We start from the raw sequence: 18,637 nt of genomic DNA, 5'->3' as shown, positions 1-18,637 counted from the left end.
TGTCGCTGGTGGGAGTGTGTCATATCCTTCTGGTATGATAAGATGGAAAAAAATGTTGAGTATTTGCTTGAGATCAAGAACTCTCTTTCTGTTTTCTTTTTTTTTTCAAGACACCCATTTAGTGTTCCCTATTTGAGGCTTTTCCAGGCCAAATAAAGATACCATTTCAACACAAAATGATACCTCTCCCCTATTCCGGGAAGACACCTAGGCAGGGGGAAAAATAGAGAAAAAAAAGCCATGCAAGCAAGAGCAGGTACTTTAAAGTGGAAAGAACACAAGAAAAGTACAACGTAGAGTGTGTTCAGGTTAATCATTGTTAACAAAATGGATCAAAGGATAATAGATAACAAGATGGGTGAACAACAAGAACAAGAAAATACATGTGGGAGTGATTGAAAGGAGGCTGTTCTGCTGAAATACTGGAGTCGGTTTGGGATGAGAGTCAGGATGGTAAAATTTTGGGCCAGTTAATGGAAGCCAGAATGCTGCACTGAGGAGAATAATTTGCAAGCATTGCAAGGGCAAGCTCTAGAAAAAAAATACTGTAGGTTTTTGAATAAAGAATGACATGAAATAAGTATACTTAAGAAAGGTTGTACTTTTAAGTAGTACAGAAAGAGTAAGATCATAGGTTTTCTGCTACTTTAACAAAGCAAATATTTAGGAAAAACATAATGTTATGATTTTAACATCATTATGCCGTATTGGAAAACATAGCGTATAATTCTTACCTTTCTGTTTGGTACTAGAGATGACAAATTTTAGCCAGATCATGGTTTGAAGTCAGATAAGTTAATCTAAAGGCTCAGTGTTTAAGAGTTCCAACAATGGTGTTAGATGCACCGTAAGTCAAACCTGTTCTCCAATCTAGTGCTTTAATCTTGAAAACCCTGTGTTCCCTTTATAGGATCTAGTTTGTGATCTTCATATCATCATGGTAGTAGTTAAGACATAGGGTTCTTTGAATATTAAGTGAGACAAGGCCTGCAAATGGTTTGGCATACACCCTGACATTTAATAAGCACTCAATTAATGTTAATTATTGTTGTATTCAGCAATTTATGACTCAACAAATATTTAACACAAGCATATGACAAATGAGTGTGTTTTTCAAACACGCTCATAGAATATTTTAGAATTTAACAAGCAAAAAAATATTAAATAGCCAAAAAACATGTTCTACTTCTTTAAGATACATATTTCAAAATGTTTATTGTTACAGAATAAGAAGCTTATTCAGTCAAGCAAAAATTACACCCAAAGAAAGATCTGCTGAGTGTGCCTGTAACTATCCTGTCACATATTAATGTATGCAACGGCTGCATGACTATCTCCATGTTCATGCCTGCCATAGAAAGTCATATTTTCCTGTAAAAACAACTCGGAACATGATGTGATTAACCTTTGGTTCCCTCATCCCCTCATCCCCAAGCCCACCTCATGCATGGCCTATGCTTCCTACTCATGTTCAGCCATCTGATTTCCATAACACCCACTCACTTCCACCAGCGGGGCATTAGCATAACAGAGCTGTAGCGTGACTTTGATTGAAGCCAGCTTGGGCTGAATGCAGTATCAAAGCATAATTTAGCAGAAATCAAATCTAATTTACTGTGCATTGTATTTAAATTCTCAAAAATGCAGTTTCAAGTGAACAATACCAGACCTCTAATCTTAATTGACCTTTTTATATGTGGGTATACTTCTCTGGAAAGCACACAACACGTTCTTCCTCTAAAGCTATTGTTTTTAACTTGTGAGTATCAATTGAACACTGAATTGTACCACTGTTTTCTTCATCTCACTTCTTGTTACAGCTGTAACAATAAGGTATAATCATTTAACAGATTAAGCAACTCTGTTATTACATCGCAGCCACAAAAGATTTGTCTACTGCTTTTGGATTTTAGAGAGGATATAAATATGTATTTTATAGTCTTCTGTCTTAGAAATATGTAAGAGAATTGCCATTTCTGTAAGTAGCATATTGTTCTGGAGTTTATAACTCAACCTCTTTAATTCACATTGGGTTTAAATGTGTGTTTTGAATTGTCATCCTGAGGACCCAATCATGTTTTTTTTATGTATAATGAGAGCATCATAGAAAATCCATTTTATGTATAGCACACTTTTTGCTACAGTGCCGTATTGATAAAATGCCACGTCTCTGTCTACTCCCTCCCATTGGTACCTTCAGCCAAGCACTGCCTTTTCAAACCATTTTCACTGCCACCTGGCAGAAATACTGAAAATGTGAAATGTTAGCAGAAGAATTATTGATGCAGTTTTTCATTTTAAAACCTCAAAAATAAATTCCTTCAGCTGATATCCCTTCACAGAAGATTGCAATATAGATCTTGAGCAGACAGAGTCCATAGAAGTAAAAGTGATTGATGCAATTTGTTTGGTGGTCCAAATGAAAGTGACAATAGGAAAGGATGTACATTTTCAGAGACTTAAATACTTTTGAATTTTTTTGCTTGGCTTTGATATGTTTATTTTTGTTTGTTCAATTTTAGAAATGATAAAGGTGAGTCCCATTCCAGTGTGGCTTAAGTTCTGGTGATAAGAAACTATTTGGTACATTAGAAGTGGAGTATATTTATAATAATTTGGAATAAAAATACAATATAAATGAACATCATGTGAAAGAGTACTTCACAGCATGAACAACACAAATGCTGAGAGTATTATGTTAGAGGTCTTTCAAAAAGTTCAGTATTGGGTAAAAACTCAAAAAAAATGGATTCCCTGCCTTCTTAGGTTCTATCATTATTAGCAAATATTACATTGTAATATTGCAGAATTTCTTTGTCCTTTAAGAGTTCTGATGAAATGTTCTCTTTAATTGCTACCATGACTGACGGTCCTCTACTGGATTTTCTGCCTGGCTTGCTAAGATTTTCCAGCCTCACATCTGTCCTTTCTCTTTTACAAAGAACATTCTATCTAAAACACAAATTTTATTACATCTTTCTTGCATCAACATTTTTGAACAGGTATCCATAGCTTTCAGGGCAAAATTTAAGCTATTTTAGCACAAATTATCTGTCCCTCTAACACTTTTGAATCTCCATTTTTTTATTCTTAAGGTCATTTACCCTCCACTAACACATCCAGCCCCTCGTGTCTCTGCCTTATGTCTGCTTCTGTCTGTTCCAAGTGACCTGCTTCTCTTCATCCAGTGAACTCTTACTTGTGCTTCAAAACACAACTCAACCATGGCCCTTTCCGGCATCTTCCTCTTCCATGTTCATCACCTGGTCTGTTTGCGGCTTTTCCAAGTTTTCTCACCCAATGCCCACTGCTATTTGTATTATTATACAAATCATACTCTTCTGTATTTGTGTTTATTTACTTATTTACTTGGGAGTTTCTGCTGATTTTTTATTTGGCTTTCCGTCCTCTGTACCAAACAGAATGTCTCATAATTTGTAGTCAATCAATGCATTTTGAATGAATAAATGAATGAATCCTATCTTTTCAGGAAAGCGGAGAGATTGATGTGGTCATTTGCCAGTCCCTTTGGGGGGTATCTTTTAGCAGCTGGTTAAAATTATAAGATCTAGACTCCAAAAGCATTTTGCAAAATCACTCATCTACTAACAAGTTCTTAAAAGCTTAAAAATTTAAGGAAATCTGTAGTTATAATTAAAGTATAGATGTTCATTTTACTGAAATAGATGGATAGATACAGAGTAGGCGTAATATGCTGAAAACTATAAAATATATTTTCATTTTGTAATTTGGTGTTTCATTTGATGATTTCAATCAGGTGTATTCTCGGTTATTTCATTTTAAAAATTAATTATATAAGGAAGAGGCTTCATAGCACATATGGAGCTGTAAGATTTTACTAACTAGTTATGTGAGCCAAAGCAATACAAATGAACAAATAAGCTGAATATGTGACTTCTATCATACTGTTAAATGATTTTTACTAAATCTACTTTTTATTTAATGAGATACAAGCTAAGTTACTCAATACTTCTGGCTTAGTGTCCATATTGGCACTAAACTTGTCTTTCATAGGATTACTAAGAAGTGGGAACTATATTTGATCATTAAATTTTACTTAATACACATTACTTTCTTGGATATTACAGACGATAGAGACCAATCTTAAGTCTTGTTTGGTGTAAATAATCTGGTAGTTTCACCTCTTCCCTGAAAAATGGACATTGCAATGTTTTAAGAGTTGTCCCTGAAGTAATTTTGTAACATTGATTTAATCTATCATTCCTATTAGAAAACATGGAACAAAAATCAATGTATCTGCTGATTCAGTGAAATTGTGTAGAAATAACAAGAAGATTGTAAGAGGCAAGTAATCTCCTGAAAATGCAAGGCAACATAAACCACATTCTCTTCAAATAGATCCATAAATCTGGGTTCTCCATCCCGTTAGACTGAGTCTTCTGTTATCTATAGTTATAGAAGAAAATTTCACTTAGTAGATTTATTCCCGCTCTCCCTGGGGTATGTGTTGAATGTGTCGAGTTGGGAGGCAGTCTAATAGAACACCAAAAAATAAGTCACTACAAATCTCAGTGAATTAAAAAAAAAAATGCGGCTGCTGTTTCTATACTAGCATTCTTGTAAGAATGAGTAATTTGTTATATGTGTGAGGCTACCCTACATTTACTCTGTTCTTGGACCTGCTTTTGTGTACTCCTGAAGGGCTGAAAGAATTTTGGGTAAAGACCTTTATTGAATGTCATTTTTTTGTTCTAATTGTTTTTAGAGTTCACATTTTAGGATGGTTGCCATGTAGAGCAGGTTTTAAAAATTAACGTTGATTTTAAAGTTTTTTTCTTGGTCTTAAGTTTTTTCAGCATCAGCAATGATTTAAAGTGTAAACAGATGATGAGAAAAGTCATGGAATAAATACGCTGTTTTTTCTTCAACAGGAGTGGGCTTTGATATGTAGAAGATGTCATTGTGAAAACTTCCAGTTATACTGTCTCCTGTCTTTCACTTTCTTCTTTCTTTTTACAGTTAACTCCCAACTTAAACTTGAACTTCCTTAGGATTTTTACCCCCATCATTTTATTCTCTTTTCTAATGGAGCTACTCATGTGTAGGTCTCATTATCTCTGCCTATGTCATTTCCCTCATCTTCCAACCAGACTTCCTACTTTGTTGACTGATGTGCCTCCCTCACAATCCATATCTTATTCCTGAGAGGGTTAAAATTTCCAACGATTTTGCTTTGCATCGAGCATTCCTTAGCGTAGAAAGAGCCTGAAGAAAATCCCCACTTGGGCTTCTCAAAGACTTTCTTAGGCTGCATCCAAATCCATCTTTTTTAGCCAATGATGTTTACAAAACCTGGACCCTTCATTTCTGCCAGATTACACAGTGTACACGAGATGTGTTCTTGCTTCTTGAACTTAGCATGGTTTTAGATCATTGTTTTACCTTCCTTTTGCTGTTGTCATCATGTTTTGTGTTTCCCCTTAGGTTGTGAGTTCCTTGAAAGCTGCAAGATAGATACTTTTTATCTCTGTATCTTTAGTGTCCTGTAGGGGAACATAGTAATTGTCTGACTAATGCTTATTTATCTAAATGAAATGAATTAAGTAGAAGCAACTACTTTCATACATGACATTATATAATTAGTTATATTTGTATTTAATTCCCAGCTCTTCAATCCTTTGATGTGTTCAACACATTAACTCTTCAATTCTAGATATAAACACTTTGAGGATAGGAATTATATTTTAAGCTTTCTGGTATCTCTGCACATAGAACAACGTCTTACAAATAATATAGGAATGGCCAATATTTGTGAATAGACTAATTTCAGAAGACATACTTGTATAACGAAGTGATTTTTTTTTACCTTTATCTATGCAAAACACAAAACCAAATTGGGAAACCATGTTTTTTCCTTAAAAACATTAGGACATCATTAAAAATCTATTTTCCTATGCAAATATATGAGCTACAGGATTAATAATATACGACATTTAGAAAATGTCTACTGATAGATTTACTTTTCTTTTCCTTATATTTTATAGAGTGCTCTTCTCCTTTCCCCATCATGTTTTGGAAAATGCTTCACAAAATAAAAAAAAAAAAAATTAAAAACTGTAGCTTCTGTCTGGCACTGAGCCATCCATGTAGTGCCAGATTTTCTCTGATATCTTTTTCTTTGTCAATGGTTGATATTTATATACTTTCTTTCCTTTTAAATTATAGCTCCTCCACAGTTTGTGGTTAGGCCAAGAGATCAGATTGTTGCTCAAGGTCGAACAGTGACATTTCCTTGTGAAACTAAAGGAAACCCCCAGCCAGCTGTTTTTTGGCAAAAAGAAGGCAGCCAGGTGAGTGTGAACTTTGCTCTTCTGAACCCCTCCTATCTCTGGTGCTCCTCACTTTGTCTGGCTTTTCTTGCTATCAATGATGTATTTATTTTATTTCTAAGGAGAGAACATGCTCAAATATAATGTTCTTTATTGTCTAGTGTGAGTTGTCCAAAATTTTGTCTCTTAAAAAGAATAGGTACAACTCTGTGTTCTAAATTATCTGAAAAAGTCTAATCTGTAGCTACTTAAAATCTCTGAACAGAAAAATAATTTTACTTCTTTGCAGTGAGTGGAATTGGGATTATTAAATGAGTTTGTATATAAAAAGTGCTTAGACTATCCCAGGCACATGTAAAACGGCCAAACAATATTTCCTTTATCAGTCCATCTAGAAACCAGTTTCAATCCCCTTTCATGGACAGATAGTATAAATACCTTTTCTTTACCGGTAACTTAAGGATACTTCCATTTAAGAGTGGGAGAAGTATTTACTTCCATCATCTCTTCTGGGTTCCTTCATAGTGGGGTATATAACACATTATATACCAGAAGGAGCCAACACTTGTCTGCTCTTTGCCGTGCCCTGGTTTGTCCACTCATGGCTATCTCTGGGTGGCATGGCCTTTCAGACTCTCTGCTCAAAGTCAATTTAATACACTATTTTTTTTTCACTTACAACGTGGTCCAAACTTGGACAAGCACTTGGCCTCTAGGTTCTCAGGCAATGAATGGCATTTCTAGCTTACACTAGAAACTGTTCTTTGCCTAAGGACTTATCAGTGAGTTCCTAAAGGACCCAGACATATTTTTGTTGTAGACTTTCCAGAATCATCTTCAAGGAGGCATACAGTTCTCAGAAAGAGATTTCAGCCCCTGTTATTGTTAGTCCAAATTCTGGAAGAATTTCCTGGGGAATAATGAAAACCATGATTAAGAGTCTGAGGAAATCTAAAAATGGTAGATTTTTAGGCTATGTTAAAAAAAAAACTGTTGGTCAGAATTTATGTATGATTATCTGAGTAGAGAAGCATCAGGATGTTTGACTTCATCATCATCTTTAAATGTCATCGATTCCTATACATTCCTGTACTACCCAAAATTAACAGTTTTAGCAGCTCAGTATAAGATAGACAAACTGTTTTTCTCCCTTTCCTCAAGCTCCTTGTTTGATTCACTTCCCTTATGATTTATGGGATGTAAAGGTAGTGATGGAAAGATGAGATGAAGCGCTGTCCATTGTTTTATCCCACATCAGAATGTTCCAGGCCTGAGGTGCCTGGGTAGCTCAGCCGGTTGATGGTCTGGCCCTTGATTTGGGCTCAGTTCATGATCTCACAATTCATGAGTTCAAGCCCCACGTCAGGTTTCTCACTGACAGAGCCTGCTTAGAATTCTCTTTCTCCCTCTCTCTCTGCCCCCCACCAAATAAATAAATAGACTTAAAAAAAAAGAACTATTCCAGGCTTTAATATTCATTTTTTTAATTAGTGACTGAATAGATTTCTACTCACAAAAGTTCTTGATTCTTCACTTAAAATTTGCTTTTTGATGAAAACATCCTGAACTCTAAAGTGAGTATAAAGCAACATGAAAGAGTTATAACACATGTGTGTGCACACGTGCACACACAAACACCTTGAAAAAGGAAAGAATTCAAAAGCCATTTTCCCTCCTTATGAGTGTGCGACCTTTATAGCACTATTTAACCTCACTGAAGCTTCTTTTCTTAATCTAAAGTGTGAGAATAATACATTTTACTTTGCATAAGTTATGAGGATTACATGATTAAGTTGGTTTCTACGTGGAACTGCCTTGCACATTATGAAGGTCTGACAAGATGTTAGAAATGAGGAGAATGTGAAGTGCCTCCCCTGTATCCTGGCCGAAGTGGCAAGTTCATACTTCTGCTCAGGCCAGGGATGCCAGGACCTGAACTCCCCCACTGCCCGGACACTACTGCCCCTCACCAAGCCCCAGACTCACACAGTGTTCGAGAGACCTAGGATGGGTGAACCCTACAGAGCCATGGTAGCTCTACAAGATCCTTTCTCTTTCCTGTAGCTCCCTCCCTTCACCCACCCTGGGGGGCTACGGGGTCCATAAAAGTTACTCCTTTAAGCCACTGATAGCAAACATAATGATATGAATATGTTATTTATTTATCAATTTTATAAATATAATGGTGTAGAGAAACTTGATTGTTGCAAATTTACACTTTAAATCCATGTATTGAGTCAAATACCATTATTATATATGTTGTTATTATATAGATACAGCTATATCATGTGTAAATATCATGCCCTAAAATAGCTCTAGGTTGATACAAGATATTGCATCATAATGTTTTGGTCAAAACAGAACATGTTTTGGTCCTGTGGCCCAATAAACATGATATTTAAATATGCTACATTCTGCTTTAATGTTTTTTAAAGTAATCAAATAGCATTAAGGTACTTCTTTTTCTGTTATTTGACAAAGTGGCATGTAATCCCAGAGACATTAATCTCTGGAAAAAAATTCCAGTTAGATGATTTGATTTGACTATGTTCGTAGGTTTGGTTTTCTTATCTTCATCTATCTCCCTTGCATCAGAGAGAGAAAGAGAGAGAGAGACTGTAAATGAGAATAAAAGTGAATTGCTTGAGCAAATTGTAAAGTTTCAAATTATGAATTGGAATATTAGGAAAAATAAATTGGTCTTACTGTCTCCAGTATCCAATTTTTACAGTGATCTATGACTCTCCATCAGTAGAGAGAGTTAAGAGCCTGGACTTAATGGTCCATATTCCTCAATATGTGCTGATAATGCCTATTAGCACTAATAGGATACCCAGACACTTCAGGGCAAGAGGAGTTCTGTAGAATTCCTGGGTTTTGCTTGCAATCCATTTTCTTGTGCCTATGTCACACAAGCAGCGAATAAAGATGATGGGTTAACCTCAATCATATGCCATTTTCCATGTCAACGAATCATTTAGAAGGTGGACTGATATTACGTTGTAGAGGAAGAGATCCCAGAGAGAATTAAGCCTATCTGATGTATTAGTACTATGTAAATTAGTATTCTAATGGCTAATTGCAGGAAAGTGCATACTTTGAGTTATTGTATCATTTGCAAGTGGCTTTAAAATTTAGACCCTTCTTTTTTAGGTGGTTTATTTCAGTAATATATTTGGATTCCACAAGAGAATTAGCTTGTTCTCAAATTGTTTCATATGCATGAAAATGTCGAGCCTTATATAGTAATACAAGTTTTATAGGAGGGCAATAGCATTTTGAAATTATATTCCTGACATGCTTGCAAACATCAGTTCTTTTAGAAAGGGCTTAATAACATGGTAATGTTTATGTAAAGTGGGCTTATAGTGTCACACTCAAATCTAATAAAGTGGACATCCATCATGTTGCAATAAAGAGAAGAGCTTCTAATTAAAGTAGGACATCATTCGTAGGATTAAAGTCATTTAGCGTAATTGAAAAGTGTTAATACCCTATTTTATCCTCTTCCATTGGTATTACTTCAAGGGTAAAAACATTTTAAGGTGAAAATGTGTCTTAGGCCTTTAATTGAATGTTATTACCTCCTGATTGTAACGTATTGAAACTGTTTAATTACAAACCTGGAAAATTAATTACTATGTCGAGAAACAGATCCCAGAGGGTTATAATGTGCTTTTTTGTAAGTAAATACAACATAAAAATTGATACGTTCTTATTTATAATCCAACCTGGAAACATATCTCAATATGATTTGTTATACCCAAATGTTTTACCTAATTGAACAACAGTAAAGCAACATGGGTCATCCAAGTTAACATTACTGTTCTCATATAGGGACTTTCAAAGTTTTATGATTAAGCTGCTTGTGTTTAAGGTGAGATGTATAATAAAGTAATTTTTCATAAAAAGTCCATATTATGAAATTCTTTAAGGGCACATGCACACTTCAGAAGCATTATGCATCTCCTTTTTATTTTCAATGATTTGCTTAATCTTGCATATATGGTATTGTTTAAACCTACCTCCTTTCAAAGCTGTTACTTGGGGCACCTGGGTGGCTCAGTCAGTTAAGCGTCCGACTCTTGATTTTGGCTTAGGTCCTGATCTCACATTTGGTGGGATCGAGCCCCACATCATGCTCTGTGCTAAGAGTGCAGAGCCTGCTTGGGATTCTCTTACTCCCTTTTTCTTTACCCCACCCCCTCTCTCAAAATAAATATTTTAAAAAAACCTGTTACAATCTCCAGAAATCTTATAGCAGGAGAATATTTGGCTGTCTCTCTCTGTCAGTCTCGGCCACACCCTTTTGAATACCTTTATGAGAAATTCAGATAATTACATTAAGTATTCAAAATGATAAGTGGAAATCGATTTTGCATTCCTTAGTGATATGCAGTTCATAATTCACATGCATAGTTAAGTTACATTCCACATTATCACAATGTCTGATGAGAGTCATTATTATGCCCATTTTACAGATGAGTAAATCATGTTTCAAAGATATTGAGTAAGTAGCAGTAAGTCAGGGAGAGAGTAAATGGTTAAGATAAAGATCCAGGTATTTTAAAGGATTATTCCTTCAGAATAGAGCATGTTGACTTCTTAGAGCATATTATTTTTGCATGATTTGGAAAAAGTTCCCAGTGAAACACTATGTGGCATTTAGTCATTTCAACACCATATTTTTATAATAACTTTATTTTCTTTTCCCAACAATATTCCAGTAATCGTAATAGCCATCGTTAATGTAATTGTCCTTCTGAATGGGAAAAGATATTGATGAGATTGTGTTTCTTCCACAGAACTTGCTTTTCCCAAACCAACCCCAGCAACCCAACAGTAGATGCTCTGTTTCGCCAACTGGAGACCTCACAATAACCAACATTCAGCGATCGGACGCGGGTTATTATATCTGCCAGGCCCTAACTGTGGCTGGAAGCATTTTAGCAAAAGCTCAACTGGAAGTTACTGATGGTGCGATATTGTTGTTTGATTTGTCTTAGGAAAATAGTACTTTTTATTTCAAGATCCATTTTAACCAAGTGAAATTTTTGGGTTGCTAACTATGTAAATGAATGCTTATCTTCTAAGTTTAACTCTAGGTAAAATAACATTTTTAACAGTTTCTAGTTCTCCTTGATTTAATACCATTTGCTTTCCCAAAGAAGAATATCAAAGATTATCTATTTTATTCTTAAAAATAGAATGATGCCTTATTTTAAATAAATGACATCATACTTCGTGTGTATAATGTCATCTGTATATGTTTTTAGTCTTATGCTGACATGATTGCTTCTGATGGACATTAATAATTTTATTTCATGAAAGAGGAAGAGATATCATGTTTAATATTATCAGTGGAAACAGATGAATTTTCAGTTAGCTAATCACATTATGATATCCTATGACTTTTTAATTATTCATTCACTAAGGTAAATTAATTAAATACCTTCCAAACTACTGATGGATCCTAAAATTGTTATTTTTTATTTGTACATATGTACTATAAATCTTAACTGAAACGGCTACATTTATAGTGATAGTTGAAAAAAATATAGCGATTTTCATAATCTGTTTTTTCTCCCCTGATTGCTTATTTGTCACAATTGATAGGTAGGCAGTTTAGATACTTCCTGACCCTGAGTATGAATTTAAGCCTTGTTCTGTGATGACTAAAACAAAAATTCTCTCTTGTTCTCCTATATTCTGAGGTTTGTGAGGTTTTTATTTTCCCTTGATGCTGACTTCTGAGATTCAAGAATTTTGGTTTGTGACCTCTTTGATTTTCTTCCTTCTCTGCTCATGAAATTTGATGCACTTTTATAAATCAAACTTACATGTATATTATGTGGTAATTTAAAATTAATAGAAAGGAAATATTTTTTTAAATATCTGTCCATGATATTGCCTGATTCAGCACCATGTTAGGAATAGGAATGAATGGAACAGACAAACATTGGCCGAGGGAACATTCAGTCATTAATAGCTGTACCTGCTAATGTTGCAGAGACCTGTCATGAAACTGAAAGAAGTCAGGTTCAAGAGTAACAATGCTAAGAAATTCTTCCTTTATATGGGCAAGAGTTTTGATCCTTAATACCTATGTATTTTTTTAAAAGAAATAAAAGATAATTATTCATCCTTTTAAAGTCCATATATTTTCTACCATTAAAAAAATACCCAGGTACATATACTGGGAAAACAAGATATTCTGGCCATAGCCTAAGTTGTTTTATATATATATGATATATATATCAAATATACTGTATATGTGATATATATCATATAATATGATATATATGTGATATATATCATATATACGATATATATGATATATATATAATGATATATATATGATATATATAAAAGATATTCCAAACATAATCCTGAAGACCTCCACGTTAATCTAGCTGCTTATATTATTTTACAAAGGACAGACTCTAAAACATTTCTAAATAAAGAAATTGTTATGTAAAAGGCAAACCATATTTTAGAAAGCAAAATTGATGAATTAGAAGAGCCGATTGATAGGACAGATATTCCGAATCATGTCCGATGCAATGAAAAGGAAGACTTTTATTTTCCTGGTGTTGGTTGATGACATAATCTCATGGAACAGTAGTTATTCTAGCTTTGTTTCTGAGGTTCAAAGTAAAAGAGTGATAAACAAGTTTAAACCTGATGACTGAAATGACTGTGAACATTTTGTTACAACTGGCTTGAATATTAATTCCTACATTGATTTTTACTTAAGTAAGCAATCACAAAGTGAAGATCCTTTTGCAAAAACATTGAATGAAGGTTATAGAGTTATTGATTTTGACAGTAAAAAAACTCTAACTTCAAGACATAAACACATACACACACACAGACACTATTATTATAAATAACTGTTTCTTAATATTAACTTGCCACATTGGCTGATGACTTTGCTTCTATTCATAGTTTTGAATTTTTCAGATTGGTTAACAATTTAATGGTACATGAGCTATCATTTGCATTTGGAACATTTTTTGGAGGGTGTGACCCAGGGCAATTTAGAGTCAATTGAAATTCCAGTGTAAAATAAAAACGTATGTTGTGTTCAGAGAAACAAGCAAAACATCCATAGAGATGTTTCTGTTGCTACATTTTTGCACTTAAACTCCTTTCTGGGAAGTATTTTTAACTCAAGTGTTCATATAAGATGAGATTGCTAATGGTGATGAAATGTTCTGTTGAGTGATAATTTTACTGATTATAGATTGAATGAAGATGCTTCAATATACTTGAATTTCAAAATATCCTTTTAGAAGACCTTCTCATTAATTCATTGGCACTGTTCATTTCTTCTTTTCTTTTGCTCTGTATCTCAGAGAATGAGAAAATTGTAATGAGAATTCTGAGTAGAGCCAATAGAATCTAAAGGGACTGGAAAGAAGAAATGTATTTATATATTATATTGACAATAAATGTCACACCATGATCTTATATGAATGGTTTATTGAGGATTTATAATGCATAGTTAGAGAAAACCGTGGAGTTGTTCACAGATCACTGGAAACCCTAAATGTTCATTTAACCTTTGACCTCAGTGTCATGGAAACCTGTGGTCATCTCTCACGCATAACATCTTTGAAACTGAAAATTCCTTCTGGCCAGGAGATTTTCAATTACTTTATTGATCAAATTCATTAAAAAGACTTTGAGCTACTCATTTGAGCAATAAAAAAGAAAGAAACTAATTAGATGTCCTTGGCTGTATCTAATGATTTCAGGGATATAAAAATAAAAACAGGCCATAAGAAGTTACCTGAATTCTGTAGAGATATTTAAATTGAAACAAAGGAGTAGGAATATTTAAAATTGAATAAATGGATTCTACCCTGGTAATGCAGACCCATTTTTCTCATTAAATTTAGAAATCATTTATAATATTTTGTGAATTGGCCTTCTATTTATGACCCATAAAGAAAGTAATTTCCATGAATATTCAGTTTGAATATCAGTTTGTGCAGTTACTGCTAGATGAGTCAGTATTGGTGTATATCGTATTTTCACACTATCTGAAGATTATTTTATTTATTTTTAAAATGAAGAATTTGATCAAGAAAATTAGGAAATAATTGGTTCTAATTTTTCTTTACAAACAATATAAAAACAAAATTTTATTGTTTTCTTAGGTTTTTATAAGGTTGTTACATACATATATATTTATGTATATGTGTACATTTACAAATATATATTTATTTACATACACACACACATACACACACAGACCTAAGCACACATTGTAATATATATTTTGAGGTAGTAGTGTTAGTGTGATTGAAAATCCACTGTATTTTGACATGCAGTGGATCTATTTCATAACTTCTATTTTAAATTAAAATTGGTTGGCTTTCTCATGGTAGGCTATAAAAGTGCTGGTTAATTTAATGTTTTTCCCCCCAAACCATGAATTCTAATAGTAAATATCATGCATATGGATTGGGAAATAGCTAATCATATAAACTATTATTCATGAAAGCTGTGGACTAAAAATATTAGAGTATTAATGAGCAAAATGATATTTTGATTACGTACATTTAACACAAGATTACTTTCTTCAAAGCCACTTTCTCCTCATAGTTGCTTAGCAATCATCAAATCATTAAAATCCACCATTCTTTTTTTTTTCCTTTCTGTGGAAGTTTGTGTTTATATATGATATAAAGATTTTTGGTAATTATATCATAAATGTAATAGAAACATACATAAATATTTTGGGTAGCTAACCAAACTCTATGCTGAATACAGAACTTTCTCTTAAGAAAGCCTCACTTGGACATGGATGGACATGTCAGCTTTATTATGTAGTGTTCTAATGAGTTCTGGATGAAAGTTTGCATCCAATTGACTCCCTATTTGTATCACTCATTTAAATCATACTATACATTCTGATATACTTCCTAAATCATTATGAAAATACTTCCAAAGGCACTGCAAATACTGCTACAAAATATTTTTTAAAACACACTGAACTAGAAGTTTAGGATATTGTATAAATTTTACACAGATGAACATAGAAATTGATATATAGGTAAACACTTATTTGAAATGAAAACGCTATTTTTTCATACCGTAAATATAGTACAAATAGATTTCTTTGCTTAATTCTAAGGAATAGTAAAATCATGTCATCCAAATTGGATTACTGTACTCTAACTCCCAGTGTCATAGTCTTGGAAATAAAGTGTTTATACCTAGTAACTTAACATCAACCAAAATATCATAATCTATATAAATACAGCAAGGTGCTTTGAAGGGTGATATTATGTATTATGCATATAGTTATAATAAAAGCAAAAGTAAAAATTGTTTATACCCATATGACACTCCACAGACTTTCTTAAATATGCCTATAAGAGACAAAATGGACATTTTATGAATAACTGCCATGAGCTCTCTATATTTTAATTTTAATTTCAATATGATTAAGACTTTCAACAATACTAAAATGTCAGAATTTATTTCATTGTCATCTACTGTAGGTAATTCAGAATTAGTTACAAATAATAGTATGTCCTCAGTAAATATAATGTATGTATAGTATATATAGACGATAAATACATAATGGATAAAGAATATGCTGAATAAATTATAATATGTGTGTAATTCACATCTAATCGTATAATATAACTTCTTAGAAGTTAAAATATCCTGAAAATATTCGTATCCTTTAGTTTTGACAGATAGACCTCCACCCATAATTCTACAAGGCCCGGCCAACCAAACACTAGCAGTAGATGGTACAGCGTTACTGAAATGTAAAGCAACTGGTGACCCTCTTCCTGTAATTAGCTGGTTAAAGGAGGGATTTACTTTTCTGGGTAGAGATCCAAGAGCAACTATACAAGAACAAGGAACATTGCAGATTAAGAATTTACGGGTAAGTAATGTTTGACTTGTATTTGGATCTTCATTTCCGCATAAGTATCACCCTAGGGAAAAATTGCTTTGTGAACTTAAAATCTCACAGACTAGTACAGTTGCTCTACCTTTTGTGGTAGGCCATGTTATATCTTATTTTACAAATGATGAATTGAAATTAGAAGGAAAGTCCTTATGTTGGTGATAAGTTCATAACAGACCTAGAAACTTTTTATTCTTTCATCCCAGCTCACACTTATCCAAATGATAAAGCTAAAAATCTTAAATACATGAAGTTAATGATAATAATAGGATATTTATAATTAGAAAGTGTCAATTGCTTCTGATTTACTCTCTTGAGTAAAGGAAGCTTTCAAGGAATTGTGGATAAGTTGGCTTGGCCAAACTATTATGTGGAAAAAACTAGAGGTAAGATTGAGTACATAAAAGGCAGCTTTGGCTAGTGGGTGGAAAATCTTACATTTTTGGTTAAGTTGCTCTGGAGTATAGATTTAAACCTGTGGGCAAGGACAAGTCATTGTTGTTCTTTTAACAGAAGATGATGTGCTAGAGAATGACCATTCCTGCCAACTGAACATATTAAACGTACTTCAGAAGCAACTCAAATGCCTATTTCTGAATATCGTATTAGCTGTCTACTGCTATTTAACAATATTAGCAAACATTTAAAGGCTTAAAGGAACATAGAGTTACTCTCATAGTTTCTGTGGGGTTAGCAGTCTGGGCATGACTTAACTGGGTCTTCTACTTCCAGGTGTCACAAAGTTACAATCGGGTATCAGGGTTATGGTCTCATCTGAAGATTGACTGGGGATAGGGTTCACTCTGAGCAACATGATTGTTAACAGCATTTAGTTTCTTATGGCTGTTCTTATGTTCTTATGGTAACCATACTGATTACCTCAGCTTCTTATTTGCTGTTTACTGAAGGCTGCCTTTAGTTCCTTGTCATACTGATATTCCCATTATGACTACTTGCTTCCTGAAACTCAAGAAAGTACAGAGCCTTCTAGCAAGACAGGCATTATAATATTATGTAACATAAGATGTGACATCTTATGCATTACAAATATGACATACTATCACCCTTGCTGTATTCTTTTGTCTAGAAGCAAGTCAACAGTTCCCACACACATTCATGGTGAGGACTTGATTATACAAGATGTGAATACCAGTTGGATGTTATCATGGGGACCACCCACCTTCTACAAGTATATTCACTTCATTCAACAAAATGTAGACAGCCTCCCCTCCATGTGGCAATCACTACACTAAAATAGAAGAACATGCTAGAATAATTAAAAGATTGTGAATGAGAACCAGAAATAAGATATAATAGTGCATGAACAAAAATTAATTAAAAATTATTTGGCGGATGAACAATTAGTAGAATCTGGTATCTAAGTAGAACCAAGAGGGGTGCCTGGGTGGCTCAGTTGGTTAAGTGGCCAACTTTGGCTCAGGTCATGATCTCGCGGTCCGTGAGTTTGAGCCCTACGTCGGGCTCTGTGCTGATAGCTCGGAGCCTGGAGCCTGCTTCTGTTTCTGTGTCTCCCTCGCTCTCTGCCCCTCCCCATCCGCGCTCTGTCTCTCTCTGCCTTTCAAAAATGAATAAATGTTAAACAAACAAAAAATGTTTAAGTAGAACCAAGGTAAAAAAAAAAAAAAAGGTGGGAAAAACAATGCTGAATTTTCCCATTCAGAAACTAGGAGAAGAAGATAAAATATTTTTTGTAACATCTATTTTTAAACAATTACAACATGGATTATTATCTTAAAATACAGATATATTTACAATCACTTCTTAATTTGGTATTTATCAGTGTATCACACAGACATATACAAAAAAGGAAGAAGAACTCTTTTTGCAGTATGTACATACACACACAAACTTTTGTTAATTTGTGTATTTGTTCATAACATTAATATATAGTTTTTTTTCATTTTCATTTTAAGACATAGCATTAATTATCGCTTTAACTAGAAAAATACTGTCAAATTAACTTAAAAGAAAAGTAAATTAGTACAGATTTTAGCCTTTTTATTGATAGTAAATTAATTGTTAACCTTCTTTGAACAAATGGGAGTTATTAAAAAATTAATGCCAACTCTCCTTGAGTAAACACTTGAACCTCTCTCTTTGGGCTAAAGTCAGTCTTGGGCCATGGAGGTTAATGCATTTTCACTGTACTGCTGAATTAAAGGGTGTGCTTGAATAGTCAAGATCCCCAGTAGTGTTTGAAAGAAGCAATTAAAGGTAGGTGCTTGATGATGTCAAACAAACTTCGAGCCCTGTGACAGGCTTCTGAGCAGTCTCTCTGGGATGCAAGCTCCTGGAGGCTTGTCAACAGCCAACCACACGAGGAGAAAAGCAGGTGATAGAGTGTGCCAGCACATTAATTTTTTTAAAG

The 18,637-nt window shown here is 33.8% G+C and overlaps 1 protein-coding gene across 1 annotated transcript in view; it reads left to right on the top strand.

The window, feature by feature from the left end:
- The window catches only part of ROBO2 (roundabout guidance receptor 2), a 561,209-nt gene that overhangs the window by 417,567 nt on the left and 125,005 nt on the right, over window positions 1-18,637 (top strand). The window contains exons 8-10 of the mRNA XM_047100461.1: window positions 6,208-6,332; window positions 11,117-11,288; window positions 16,019-16,224. Of these exons, the coding sequence (XP_046956417.1) occupies window positions 6,208-6,332; window positions 11,117-11,288; window positions 16,019-16,224 (503 nt within the window). The remainder of the gene's footprint in view (window positions 1-6,207; window positions 6,333-11,116; window positions 11,289-16,018; window positions 16,225-18,637) is intronic.

This window comes from Lynx rufus, unplaced genomic scaffold (genome assembly GCF_022079265.1).
Source record: "Lynx rufus isolate CCGP_SWC_20201006 ecotype Redwood Valley unplaced genomic scaffold, mLynRuf1.p SCAF_5, whole genome shotgun sequence".
NCBI classification, from domain to species: domain Eukaryota; kingdom Metazoa; phylum Chordata; class Mammalia; order Carnivora; family Felidae; genus Lynx; species Lynx rufus.
This window is presented reverse-complemented; position numbering and strand designations above follow the sequence as displayed.